Below are 14,380 nucleotides of genomic sequence, written 5' to 3' on the forward strand. Positions count from 1 at the left end.
ACCGCTATGAAGCAGCAGCGCGCCATCACGCATGCGCGCTGGCGTCGAGCACCGCACCACCGCGATCCAACACCTCGCCACCGTGCATGCGCATCGCTAAACAACACACCGCCATCATACTTGCGGATCACCACTACGCAATCACGTCACAAAAGAACACTGCGCTACATGCGTGGGCGCCGTTGCGGAACAACACCGCGTCATTATGGATGGGCGCCTCCAAAAATTTGGTATCTTGCATCCGCATCACTGTTCAAGCGGGAAGACATGAAGGCCGCCATCACGAAGACCACCATGCTTGTTATTTGTATTCCGTTCACGGCGTGTCAACCGCTTTCTCATGCGCGTAGGCGGACAAAAACAGGCACAGCGGATTAACACCCGCCACCGCGGATCACATACACACTAGCATACCAACAGCGCCACTATAGCAGGGTGAAATACAAGCCCCCCACGTATCAACACCGCGGATCAACATTCTGCCACCGCAGTCGCAGATCAACCCTTCCGCCACTCTACATGCGCACCGCCATGATGCTTGCGCGCAGTCTCGTATCACATTCCACCACCTATGAAAGATTCCAACGCCATGCATGCGCACGCAACCTTTCGCCGTGCATGCGGCGCGCTCAACTCGCCGCCATACATGCGCGCTCAACTATTCGCCATGCATACGCGCTCAACTCGCCGCCATACATGCGCGCTCAACTCTTCGCCATGCATGCGCGCTCAACTCGCCGCCAACATGCGTGCTCAACTCTTCGCAATGCATGCGCGTTCAACTCGCCGCCATACATGCGCGCTCAACTCGCCGCCATACATGCGCGCTCAACTCTCCGCCAGCATGCGCGCTCAACTTTCAGCCGCTATGCATGCGCGCCCGCGGATCACCACTCCGCCGCCATGCATACGCGACCTTGGATCACCACTCCGCCTCCATGCATGCGCGCACCTCCGTTAGACGAACACCGATCACCGCGGATCATTATGAACGCCGCGGGTCACCTATGAACATTCGCAGGTCACTAATGCAAGTCCGTGGATCAAAACAACGTAAGTCGCCTCTGCAACCTCATGAAAGCTCCAGCATCTGCGGCCACGCGCCAAACATAAAGGTCGGGAGCCTAATAATATCCCAAACGGCCATGCGCCAACGTAGGTTGGACACACCTCATAATTTGCCCGAGGTTGGGAACCTTGTAACACATCCACTTTTAGTTGATATGTTTTTGCAGGATCGGCTACGAGTCGCACAAGCACCTATGACATTATTATTATCTGGCCGTTTGTGCCTCCATTATTATTTTGAAAACAAGTTGGGATAGTCATCCCTTGTGGGCCAGTCATTATCATCATATTATAGCTCATAAGCCGCAACTCGCGCATGCTTCATTATTTTATTGCTCGTAAGTCGCCTCGCGCGCAAGCTTCATTATTTTTATAGCTCGTAAGCTGCCTCGCGCGCAAGTTGCATTACATTATTATCGAGATGCGCACTCTATCTTTTATCAGGCCCCGCGCCACTATTGTTATGATGCGTGCTATATCTTATTCATGCCAGTGCACCATTATTATCATAAGGATCACAACATGTCACCATCATGGAGAAAATCTCTCAAAACTCAAAGACAATAAAGACAAGGCCGAAGAAAGGGGAAAAAACCGCCTCATATCCTAACACACCTTATGAAGTCCAGCGCTCCACCTAAACGCTTGCACGCCTAGGAGCAACACTGACTTGGGGGGCTTGTAGGGGTATGGTACTAAACCCGGCTTACGACCTTAATTTATTATGTCTGGCTTATTTTATTATATGGACTAATACAATATTATTGGGCTGAGGGGGTTTTGTGAAGGTAACCCTAACTGGGCTAGGCCCATTAGGGTACCATGATAGTGGCCATGAGGCTTCCTATATAAGGAGGTCTCCACTTCCTTATTAAGGGTTGTTGTTCTCAATAAGAGCCACCACCATAACCATTTTTGTGTCTGTAAACAAGAGATCCTGGAGATTTCTTAGCAGTCACCTCCACACCCCCAAAAACCATTGCAGATCTCGAACTACCGGAGAAGAAGATGAAGTCGTGGTTCGTTTATCTCGAACACCGAGGAACATCGTCTTGGATCAGGTCAGATTCATTTCATGTTTCTTCATATAACTTTTATTTTTTTACTTTTGGTCCATACACTTATATATAGTTTATAAATATGTCACAAAATATATTTTAGTTTTAGGCGTCAATATTTTTTCCCTTTTAATTTTGGTGTCCTATACTTTTCATTTTTTACAAATTTTTTATTTAACATTTATGTTTGAATTTAACGAGTTAAAGCCTGCAACGCATGTGTGCGGTTGAACGTTTTTATGTCTATTTTCTCGTTTAATAGCCCCATCGCAACGTGTAGATTTTTAGTTGGCTTAGTTATTTTTTTCTATATTTTATGTTTCGGTCTAATTTTGTGTGTTAACACGATGCAATGAGCGTGTGTGGTTCAACATTTTTACATCTACTTTTTGTTCAATTTGCTTAATTATTAACGTTAGTTACTGGATACAGAAGAGGGAATAGCAAACGAAAGCAATGGTGGTGGTAACTTCATGCTTTCAAGTGGAGTGGGTATGTAAATGCACAGTTTTCCACCTCCACCGCAACGCATGAATGTAAATACTAGTTGTTGTTCTTCTTATTATTATTATTAGGTTTATTGGATTTTAATAATCCCTATTGACTGGTATCGGCCGATAATAATCCCTATTCATTTTATTACCACTGGCGGTCTCGAATTTAAAAAAGTTGTCCCCCAATGGTCCACCGTTAAAATGACTTAACGCCGTTATACTTTTTTCCGAATTTCAAACTAATGTTTTAGGGCTTTTGATCGGAAGGAGGATACGAGTCGATTGATATAAAACTTAGCTCGAAACGGTGATCCAGACGACTTGATTTTTGTTAATTGTAAGTTCTAACACCCGAATTGAAGCATTGTTCGTCGTTTTGAAGCAAAAATATTATTATTATTATATAAGTTTTACATCAATCGACTCGTATCCTCCTTCCGATCAAAAACCCTAAATATTAGTTTGAAATTCGGGAAAAAAGTATAACGGCGTTAAGTTATTTTTAACGGGGACCATTAGGGCCAACTTTTTTAAATTTGGGACCGCTAGTCGTGATAAAATGAATATGAATTATTATCGGCCAATACCAGTTAACAGAGATTATTAAAATCCAATTAATTATTATTATTATTATTATTATTATTATTATTATTATCCCTTCACCCCTACTCAACGTTTCCTTCAGAAGACTACTTCCTCCTGTATAAACAACCTCTTCTTCTTTTATCTCACTCCATTCCTAAAATGCACCACCATAATAATAACAACAATAATAATAATAATTGCACCACCACCACCAATCTCTCAGATCTACCATCATCAGATCCACAACAAGATATTATTGACTTCGAGTTTCAACTAGAACAACCGGTCAACATCCTCCCGGCAGACCAACTCTTCTCCGACGGCAAACTCTTCTCCGTCAGGCCAGAGCCTACTCCGTTACTTAAAGACATCTCTGCCGTTGCTGACTCGTATTTACACTCTCCGAAGACACCTACGTGCTCTTCGTCAAGTAAATGGAAAGAGCTTCTCGGTCTAAAAAAACTCTATCATAACACCACCAGCAATGGAAACAGGAACGCAAACGGAATCGGAAACGAGAACGGAAAGAGTGCCATGAAATCCATCAAGCACTTTCTGTACGGAACGGCAAAACCGTCAACAGAATGTTCGTCTGTTAACCTTCCGTTACTTAACGTTAACGTTAACGTAACAGAAACAGATAATGAACATGAGGATGAACATGAAACGGTGGTGGTGACGTCACGTCACTCGTTATCTTCGTCTTCTTCTGGTGAGCTTCCTCGGTTATCGCTTGAGAATAACACGAATACAAATACGAATACGAATAAAAAAAATCAGCCGAGGGTGAAGCTGGTGAAGACGAGGACGCTGTCGAGTGACGGGTCGACACGTGGAGGAGTTGGAGTCTCAACCGAGAGTCCGCGGATGAACTCGTCAGGGAAAATCGTGTTCCACAGTTTGGAACGGAGTTCGAGTAGTCCGAGTAGTTTTAATGGGGGGCCTAGGTTGAAGCATCGGGTGGAGAGGTCGTATTCGAGTAATCTTAGGATTACTCCGGTGCTTAATGTTCCGGTTTGTTCGCTTAGGGGGTTTCCTTTGTTTTCTTCGTCTCAGAAGAGCGAAGGCTCGAGTAATGGTAATGGTAATGGTAATGGTAATGGTAATGGTAATAGAGGAAGTAAAAATCAACCGATGAATAATAAGAGTAAAAAAGATCAGTCTTAGTTAAGAAACTAGTAATATCTTTCGATTATAATCGAATACGTTAATTAGGTATAATCTATTAACCAGCATATATATTATATCATATATACATATATGTTGGTTAATATTTGCACACATTGCTTGTGCCTGACGTTTAATTCCGTGCCGTTATAAATAGCCTTCAGAAAGAGTTCGGAAGACTGTTTTGATCAGAAGTTTTTTAAAGTTTTGCCGTCTATTGTCTACAGAGTAGAGTCGTCCAGATATTAATAATATTCATAGTTTGACTGCTATTATCAAAATAACCGTCTGAATGTTGTTCATGCTGTCGTTTTGAATCTTCTAACCAATAATTTTTAAAGTTTGACTTTTTGGTTAAAACGTTCTCCTGATTGTTTTGTGAACGGCCGTTTGATGGTGTTTTAATATGCTGTTGGTTAATAGATTACTTAATTAACAGGTTCGGTTATAATCGAAGATATTACCTGTTTCCGAATTAAGATCTATCTTGTTTTTTTTTTTCAGTTATATAATGGTCATCACCTAGTGTTATTTAGTTTTCATTACACAGATTAATGAGGATGGTTTTATCAATTTAGGGTTTTTGATATGAATGTAAATATCTAGTTTATTGTTTTGTTTGTTTGAATCTCACTTGTTATTTATTATATGATTTTGGCGTCTTTTTATGATATGGAAGAACTAGACAGCAGCATGTTATCTTCCCTGTGCTCTGCTCTGGTCACCTCTGCATCAATGCCAGTATATTATTAATAGTACACTTTATTTATTTCATTTCTTTTTCTTTTCAGGAAACCAAATTGTGCTAAAAGTTAATGCATGTTGAAAATGGTACATTTTGATGTGGGTACATGTTCTTTGAAAACTTTTTATTTTTGTAAATATGAAGAGTTTCAATTAATTATTTTACAAACTATCTTTAATAGGAATCAAACTTCTTATCACCATTTTCTTGAAACCTATAAATGTAACTATATTTTTATATTATTTATAATGAACTTGATTTTTTTTATCTATGTATTTTTTTTATTGAGCCAGATTTTATATATCTCAAGACATGTATAATAAGATATATAAATATTACGCACATCTTGTGCTTATGAAGATGGAAAGGTGCTCGTTTTTGCAATACATAACGTGATACCTTGTGGCAAATACTAATGGTATAGATACATGGGTTTGAAAAGTCTGTAAGGCTAAGGGGTGTGGGGGGCTCTAACGGGGGCGCGAGTGGGGGCTCCAGCCAATAATATTGTGACGTGTGGCAGAGAGAGAAACTGGATAAGATGGGTGTTGGAGCCCCCGTTGGAGCCCCTGGCCCTGGTGTGGAGGGGCGCGAGCAGGGGCTTCAGCGGATTTTTTTTTATTTTTTTATAAATGGGTTGATTTATAAAAATTGGGTTGATTTTGGGTTTTTTTTTGAAGTTGTGGTAATTGATTTATATGAAATTGGTTATATATAGGAAGAAAAAACTTTTTTTTTTTATTAAATTATGAGCCCAACGGCTCAATTAAATGGTCCAACGGCTCTTTCACGTCTCCCAAAGACCCTTTACGCCATATGCCTCCCGCTAGCAGGCTTGCGCCCGCCTTGTTTTCCGCGCTCACGCCCCTCTCGCGCCCCTCTCGCGCCTCGGTGGTGTGGTGCTCGCCCTCCGCTCGCGCCCCCGCTGAAGCCCCACACCCCTCAGCCTAACTGTTTTTAGAAGATTGTTCAGTATTTTAAGAAAACAGACTATAAGATCAAACACCAAAATCAAAATGGACGCTTTTTATTTTTGTTTTAGAGATCGATGATTTGCAATCACCAAATTCAGTCATTTCTGAGAGTATTGATCATTTAACGGATAATCTTGAAGCCAATTCATCTGGTTTAGAGAGTGAAAGAATCCCAGTTGTAGGTCGATCAATTTATAACATGGAGTCGCTGATAACAAATTGAGATGTATTAACAAGATTAAAATCATCATAAAATAAAAATATATTTGAAAAATGTATATGTATGGTATTTTGAAGCTAGTTTGTATATGTAAAATTAATGAGATATAGAAAGGTAATACACAAGGGTTTTTATAATTTTTTCTTTTGGGGTAAACACTAAACAGCTTTGGAATAATGGTGGGCTGATATGGTTTGTTAAATCAACACATTTGTAATTAACTCATTGTGTGCATGTACCTTCTTTGACCTTTTCAACTTATTGTGTACTACAATGAACATGTACCTTCTTCACCTTTTCAACTTATTGTGTACTACAATGTACATGTACCTTCTTCACCTTTTCAACTTATACGGGATACATATTATGGATTTTTTAAACATAAACATTATTTAGAATTAGTAACTTACTGACAGAGCACAAGCTAAAGAGAAGTATTTATTTCATATTTATTATCACTTCATTCATTTATATTTCATAATTTTTGGATACTTTCTAGTATTATATGCATTAAAAAAAGGTTTAAATATTTTAGTTTGTTTTAGACCCCCGAGTACGTTGAGCAGAACCTGATACTTGTTATATATTTATGAATGTGACATATATGTATAAACATGAAAGAGGTACACCAAAGTGATATGGGGTCACAACATGTAAACATCCCATAGGTTGTGTATTTCCTATTCTTTTGTACGTGCTTCATGAAACCTTAAATAAAATGAAATTTCATCTAAGGTTTTGAATTTTGTGATGCATTTAGTTGACAAAAGATTCAAAGTTTGATGTTTAACTTGCTAAAAATGTTGAAATGCGGTGGTAGCAGTGGCAACGAAAATGATGTTGGTGGTGGTAGCAACGACGAGGGTGCAGTGATGGCCGTGGTAGCAGAGACAGAATGTAGCAGAGGTGTTGATGACAATGGTAACGGTGATTGTGAGGGAGTGAAAGATTTCAAATCAACACTTTTATAAAAATACATTTTATATATTACAAATGGGCTTATGGTTCTCAGTAGAGTTGTACAACATAACAGTTTGGAACCGGTTCACTACAATCCGACCCTAAACGGTTTGATCAAAAAACCGGTTTCAGCCAAACCGACCCAGCCCCCTGGTTCTATTACCGATTTCCTTTTTTGAAACTACCAAACCGGTTTTAAATCGGTTCTTACCAGTTTGAACATTCATGCTCTTAAACCAGTTTTTTTAAACCGAACAGGTTTGAGAAAAATCGGGGTTGTACACCTCTACTTCTCAGTAGAGGTGCACAAATCGAATATCTTTAAGGAACCGGAACCGGAACCGGAACCGGGTAGGAACCAGCTTCAAGTATGGTCAATAAAATTCAAAACCAGGTCGGGTAGGAACCGGTTCCAGTTATAGTCGGGTATTTAACCAGGTTTTTTCCAGGTTTCGGGTAGGGTGGGGTCGGGTTTTGACCGGGTACAGGCGGAACCGATTCCGGCCTTCCATCGGGTCGGGGCTGGGTCCCGTTCCGGGTACATGTCCAGAGAGAAACCCAATACCGGCCAGGTCGTACCCGGGCTGGGTACGGTAGAAACCGGTTCTGGGTCGGATTCCGAACGGGGTGTTTTGTGCACCTCTACTTCTTACCCTTTCAAATACGTCCCATTAAGAAAGAATAACTTATTGGACTAACCCAATACCTCCCTATGAGCCCACTTAAGCCCAATAATATTATTAACTCCAATCTTCTCAACCACCACTATCAATGGCAGACTGCAAGTACTCATGCGCCACTGCAACTGAAACCCTAGAATGGATTCGCGCCATTATTCATTTCATCAAACCTTCCAGCTTCTTCTGGCAGTCTCACGTCGTTAATTTTCTAACGGTACTTCAACTCCGTCCGTTATTTTGCCGTTACTGTTCAATTTCAATATTAATTAGCGTGCAACTTAATTAACTTCTGTTCTTAACGGAAGTTAACGATTAAATGCTTCGTGTTATTATAAACCTATAACTAATTATCATGTTTTTGTACATGTATAGTAATTATTATTATTAATTTATTATTATAAGTTATCAGCTTTGAGCTAGAGTAACTACACTGTAAATGAAGTAGAGTGATAATAATAATAATAATTACTCTAGTTAAAAAACAGAATAGTAATTATTATTATTATTACTTATCAGCTTTGAGCTATAGTAACTACACTACAAAAAATGAATTAGAGTGACGATAATAATAATAATAATAATAATAATAATAATAATAATAATAATAATAATAATAATAATAATAATAATAATAAGAAGAAGAAGAAGAATTATTATTATTATTATTATAAATAATAATAATAATTCTTATTATTATTAATAAGTTATTATTATTACTTATCTGCTTTGAGCTAGAGTAACTACACTACAAAAAATGAAGTAGAGTGACAACAACAACAATAATAATAATAATAATAATAATAATAATAATAATAATAATAATAATAATAATAATAATAATAATAATAATAATAATTACTCTAGTTCAAAAGCAGTATAATAATGATAATAGTTAGTATATTGTATGTTTCTAACGATGTGATGCTAACACTTACAGCATAGACTGTGGGAAGCTGTTGATAGAGAATGGATTGATTGTCTTCGCGATGAACCGATCGAGAATCTTATTCAAATTCCATCTGGATTTGTTCAGGTTGTTATTATTATTATCAAATAAAGCTTGTTTAGTTATCGTGCCCGAGTTTGAGCCTTGTATGGGAAGCTCATTTAGGCTCATCGAGTCTTGTGTGTTTTAAAGTTTTACCTCTTTTAGACTTCTATGCATTAAATTCTCACTGCACAGCCGAGCTCGAGCCGAGCTTTGGCTTGTTTAAAGTACTACACGAGATTGAGCCGTGCCTGAGCTTGAAAAAACTTCTCGCGAGCCAAGCTTGCGATTTAGAAAAATAGCTCGAAACGAGCTGAGATCAAGCTCTCATAAGTCAAAACGAGCTGATCTCGAGCCTAGTTGAGATCGGGCCTGGCTTGGCTCGTTTACATTACACCTCTATAATTACTGGTAATTAGATTATGATGTTTTTTAGACTGTTATCGGCTACCTATTGGTGCAATTTTACTGATTAAATAGATGGACACTCATACTTATTTTAAAACAGTTAATTAGGAATTTAAAAAAGCAATTATTATAGCTGGCACTTATCACTTATCACTTTGATAGAACTCGTTAGTCGGGTGGTGGTGCACTGAGTAGCGATTAATTGGATTGGAATTTTATATGTAATTTTGGAAAGTTACATATAATTGTCCACATAAATACTTCAAACGTAATCAATTAAACTTAAACATAACATATCAATGAGAAAACCTAGGTTCGATTGGCTTTCAGAAAATAAATAAAATTAGAAAAAAGGTCCGATTTTTGACTGAGTTGGCCGAGTTTAGACTGATTTTGACTGAGTTTGGGCCGATTTTTTACTGATTTGACCGACTACCAACTAATGACACCGATTAGCAAAAAGTTAATCAGTAACCCACCGATTAGCGACTAGCTGCCAACTAATTCCGATTTTACAACACTGTTAGGGCTCGTTTGGTTCACAGAATCTTTTCGAAGCAATTGTAATTTTTCAAAGGAATTGGAATTTGGAGAATTGGTCAGAGATTCCATTTACTTTTGTTCCATTTTAGAAGGATTCTTGAATTCTTTTAAGAAGGAATTTAATGGAATTACATCCAATTCCAACAAATTCTGCAAGCCAAACCCACTCTAAATGTTACATAGTTTACTGGTATTCAGATTACAATGTTTTTCAAATCTTTATCTGCTACATGTGGTTGAAATCTTACATATTTTAAAACTGTTAATTTGACCAGCAATTATTCTAGTTGGCACCTGCATTTGATCTCTAATTGTTTTCAAATCTTTTATAATGTATGCTAAAATTTACTAATTTATGAATACTGTGTTGTGTTTAAGGTTGATTAATATTTTAGAAACTTCAGTATTAATAACTATAATTGCTTTATTTTTGCACATGGTTACAGGAACACTGGCCTTGTTCCTTGAAACAGTTTATAACTACCTTGAGTTCTCTTGCATTTCCTCGTGAGCAGGCAGATTTGAAGAAGGTATTGTATTTAATTATGTAAGAATTAAAAATATATGAGCGATAATTTACTCTTTAATTTTTTGCAGGTCTTACCAAATATGCAGGTGGCTTTGCTTAATAGTGTTATAACCCAAGGCATGAATCAGAAGAAAAGACATGAAGTAAGCAACACATGCATTTTATTTTATTAGTTATGGATGATTAATAATTTAATATCATTAAACACTGGATTTGAACTTTTTTGTAATATTTTTTGTACAGATAGAAGCTCTTGCAGCTGTTGTTAGTTCAGTAGCAAGAGATGTTGAAACTAATACAGTAATAGACTTAGGTGCAGGCCAGGTAAACTAATATTGTTTTTTAAATTTATGATTTACGCTTTCTGACTTACACTTGCGTAGGGTTATCTGTCACAAGTACTCTCTTTCGAGTACCAACTATCTGTAATTGCAATTGATGCTTCTTCTCATCATGGAAGGGTCACGCATGAGCGTGCAGAGCGGATTAAGAAACATTATGAAGCCAAGATGCGTAAATCTAGGTATTTTATAAGATAATAAATGTAGGGATAATGCATGCAGTGCCTATTCGTATATTGAAACTACTTTATATGCCACCTAATGTATCTCCAGTTTTGTTTAAACCAAATATGGCAAAAAAAAGGTTTGGTGACGAAAATGCCGTTGTCATTCTTAAAAGACAAACTACACTTGTATCGATTTTTGAAATTGCAACTATTTGGTTCAAAGAGAATAGGTTTTTGTTATTTACAATAGCTTGACATGTTTTTTGCTCTATTTGGTACTAATTAATCTGATGACAAAAATGCTGTAATGATTCTCAAAAGATGAAAATACCCTTGTATCAATCTATGAAAATGCAACTGTTTGATGCAAAGAAAATAGGGTGTTTTTGTCATTTACAATCTATGCAGTTAATGCGGAAAAATATCAGATATCGGTCAAGGAACCATATTTGAGATATCGGTTATCGCGGTGAAATTTCGGTAATTTTAATATCATGCAGAATTTATATATATAGCAATTTAACACTAACAATTCAGTATACTCTCCTACTATCAACAAATTAACCTTTTGCAACTTACAAAACATGTAGCAAGTGGAATTTGACAATTAAGACTTCAAAAACTGACATCGGGAAAATTAGTGATATATTGGTCAAATATCGGTTATTATCGCCGATAGTATTGGGACCGATATTTTACCAAGGGACCGATTACCGATATATCAGCGATATTGACTGCATCGTTTACAAGGGCCAAACATGTTTTTTTTGCTCAATTTGGTAAAGAGAAATGGAGTACATACTTTGGTGGCCTGTAAAGCATGTAGTTACATAAAGTTACTTACTTGGGTGATCTTCACTCTACACATACATTATCCTTAAATTATAACTTATATTAAATCTATATTAACACAAGATGGTAATCATATGCAACTTTTGTTAGTTTAGGAGGAAAAGGTGTAACAATTCCCAAAACAGTTACATGCCGTGTCCTCTCCTCAGACATGTTGAAAACATTGATTAACTCGAACGATGAACACAAACAATCAACAGCCGACACGTGTCCTATGCTTCTCACCGGTCTTCATGCTTGTGGAGATCTGTCTGTAACTATGCTCCGGTAAGACCATGAAAATGAAAAGTTGCAAATATACTAAGTTAGCTTGACAATCTAGTCAAATGATTATTAAAAAAGATGATGCTTATATCTTGAAGGGCATTTTTGGAAAGTCAAGAAGTTAAAGCTGTAGTTAGCATTGGCTGTTGTTATAACTTGCTATCAGAGGAAGAAGATAATAACGCCTTATGTGGTTTTCCTATCAGTAAAGGTGTTAAATCGACGGGTTTATATCTTGGAAGAACTTCACGGGATCTTGCTTGTCAGGTATTTAAACATCTTTACTGTTTCATGAAAATGCATAATTTCGAAATAATCAAATTCATATATACCAGAGTGCAGATAGATGGAAAGTTATGGAAAAAGATGCTGGTCTCCATAATTTTGAGTTACATGGTTTTCGTGCCGCCTTTCAAATGGTATGTTTCATTATACTAATTTGATTTTGACTCTGATTTGACTTGACTTGACTTTACTTTGGTCTTCTTGTAGTTGCTTTCTAGATATTTTCCAGAGACGTTGACCGGAAGCCCTACAATAGGGAGGCAAGGGAAGGCTTTGCGCCGCCAACAACAGAGTTCTAGGATTAACGGTTGCATTCTTACTCTATAAAAGTATATCATATTATTAATCAACTCAATACTTTCTAGTTCCGTTTGACTTTATTTGACTATGTAGTATGGATTATGTAAATACATACGCGCACATAAAGGGTTAAAATGTAATTTAATACAAGCTTGATAAGTTAATTATTGAGCTCGATTCAATTTTCAACATTTGTTTTGAGTAGATTTTGAATAAATTGAGGGTAACGAAGATGTATTGACCCTGTTTGTGTTTTGCTCTTATAACTTTAACCGAACAAACAATCAAAATGAACAATTAAATGAACGGGGTCTTCTTTTTCGTGAACTTATTCATGTTGGTGTATGCTTGTTCGTTAATAAAAACGAACTGTTTACGAGCGTAAACGAACGGACATAATTGAGCAAACGAATTAAAAGTAAACTTGAATAACAATGTGTTGGGCTTAAAAGGCCATTTATACTATAGTAAATTGTAAGGGGCCTAAAAGTTTCAATGTATATATCAACAAACATAAAAGAATGAACTTAAATAAACCCAAACTAACGAACATAAGTGAATGCAAACGGACGAGCATAAATGAATTTAAATTAATGAAAGAGAACTGTTCATGATCATTCGCTTAACTAAATAAACAATTTTTTTTCTTCATGCTCGTTCGTTTGTTATTAAACAAACAAATTTATGTAAATTGCTAATTTTCAAGAGAATTTAGTGGTGAGTTTGGTTTAAAAATTCGATTTTGCAGGATTGGCTACAAACGGATTTTCGTGTAAACCGGATTCTACTAGTGAAAACAAAGAAGATGCTGACACATGTACACTTTTCGAAAAGTTTTGCCAGAGTGGACTGCATCGTCTCAATCTCAACCAACCGCACAATATCGATTTCGCAAGCATTTGGAAGGAGGCCGAACCATTTGTAGTATGTATATTAGATTTGGTTGATCTGTTTGCACATGATATTTATAAAATTGATCATAATGATATTATTATTCATGTTGCAGGGAGTTATAGGACCATATTGGTCACTCAGAGCAGCTCTCGGTCCGGTTTTGGAAACACTAATTCTCCTTGATCGGTTATTATTCCTTCAAGAACAAGGCGACTCAATCGAAGCAGTTATGCTACCAATTTTTAATCCAAATATATCGCCCAGAAACGTCGCTTTGATCGCCAAGAAAATTTAATAATCCGAGTTCAGCTAGTCAGGAAATTTGGTTAATTTTTTTAATTGAATGTTTTGTATCCGTGATAATCTCATTTCTCTCGAAGAAAGAGAGATCTATCTTTTTATCTTATAATTCTACATTTAAACAACTTGAATAGAACTATAGAAGTTATGGACCCTTCTTTTGTAGAAGTAATTCTTTCTTGTAAAGAACCCATTTCGGTACTAAGGTTAGGTTGAGAACCCGCGACGGATGGGATCTTTCATTCACATTTTTTTTCTACCAACGTTTTATAGAACTTTTTGACTCCCAAATTTGGAGTATCCTACTTTCACACAATGGGTCAGGAACGACGAATCTCTTTATGATAAACAGATCCGTGTTGCAAGTTTGTTATTACGGGTAGTTCCCACGAAGGATCGCATAGTATGCGTATGCCCGCCCTCCCATGCGGAGGTGTACAAAACAGGTTTTTTTCCCAAACCGAACCGGTTTGGTTAGAGTCTGGTCAAAACCGGTTTGGGTCGGTTTGACCCAAATCGGTTTGGTTTAGAAACTGGTTTTGGAGCAAGAGTGGTTGA

General features: G+C 37.3%; 1 protein-coding gene across 1 annotated transcript; it reads left to right on the top strand.

Annotated features, from left to right (window-relative positions):
• The first annotated feature begins 8,040 nt into the window (after nucleotides 1-8,040).
• Nucleotides 8,041-13,834, top strand: LOC143614403 (uncharacterized). The gene is made up of 12 exons (XM_077087852.1): nucleotides 8,041-8,165; nucleotides 8,889-8,984; nucleotides 10,337-10,420; nucleotides 10,488-10,562; nucleotides 10,663-10,743; nucleotides 10,803-10,942; nucleotides 11,870-12,046; nucleotides 12,142-12,310; nucleotides 12,379-12,462; nucleotides 12,536-12,635; nucleotides 13,377-13,552; nucleotides 13,635-13,834. The coding sequence occupies exons 1-12, from the start codon at nucleotides 8,043-8,045 to the stop codon at nucleotides 13,815-13,817; spliced, it is 1,488 nt and encodes a 495-aa protein (XP_076943967.1). The 5' UTR covers nucleotides 8,041-8,042; the 3' UTR covers nucleotides 13,818-13,834.
• The last annotated feature ends 546 nt before the right edge of the window (nucleotides 13,835-14,380 follow it).

This window comes from Bidens hawaiensis, unplaced genomic scaffold, assembly GCF_021521415.1.
Source record: "Bidens hawaiensis isolate Kalapana, Puna unplaced genomic scaffold, B.hawaiensis_p1.1 tig00039994_1, whole genome shotgun sequence".
Classification (NCBI taxonomy): domain Eukaryota; kingdom Viridiplantae; phylum Streptophyta; class Magnoliopsida; order Asterales; family Asteraceae; genus Bidens; species Bidens hawaiensis.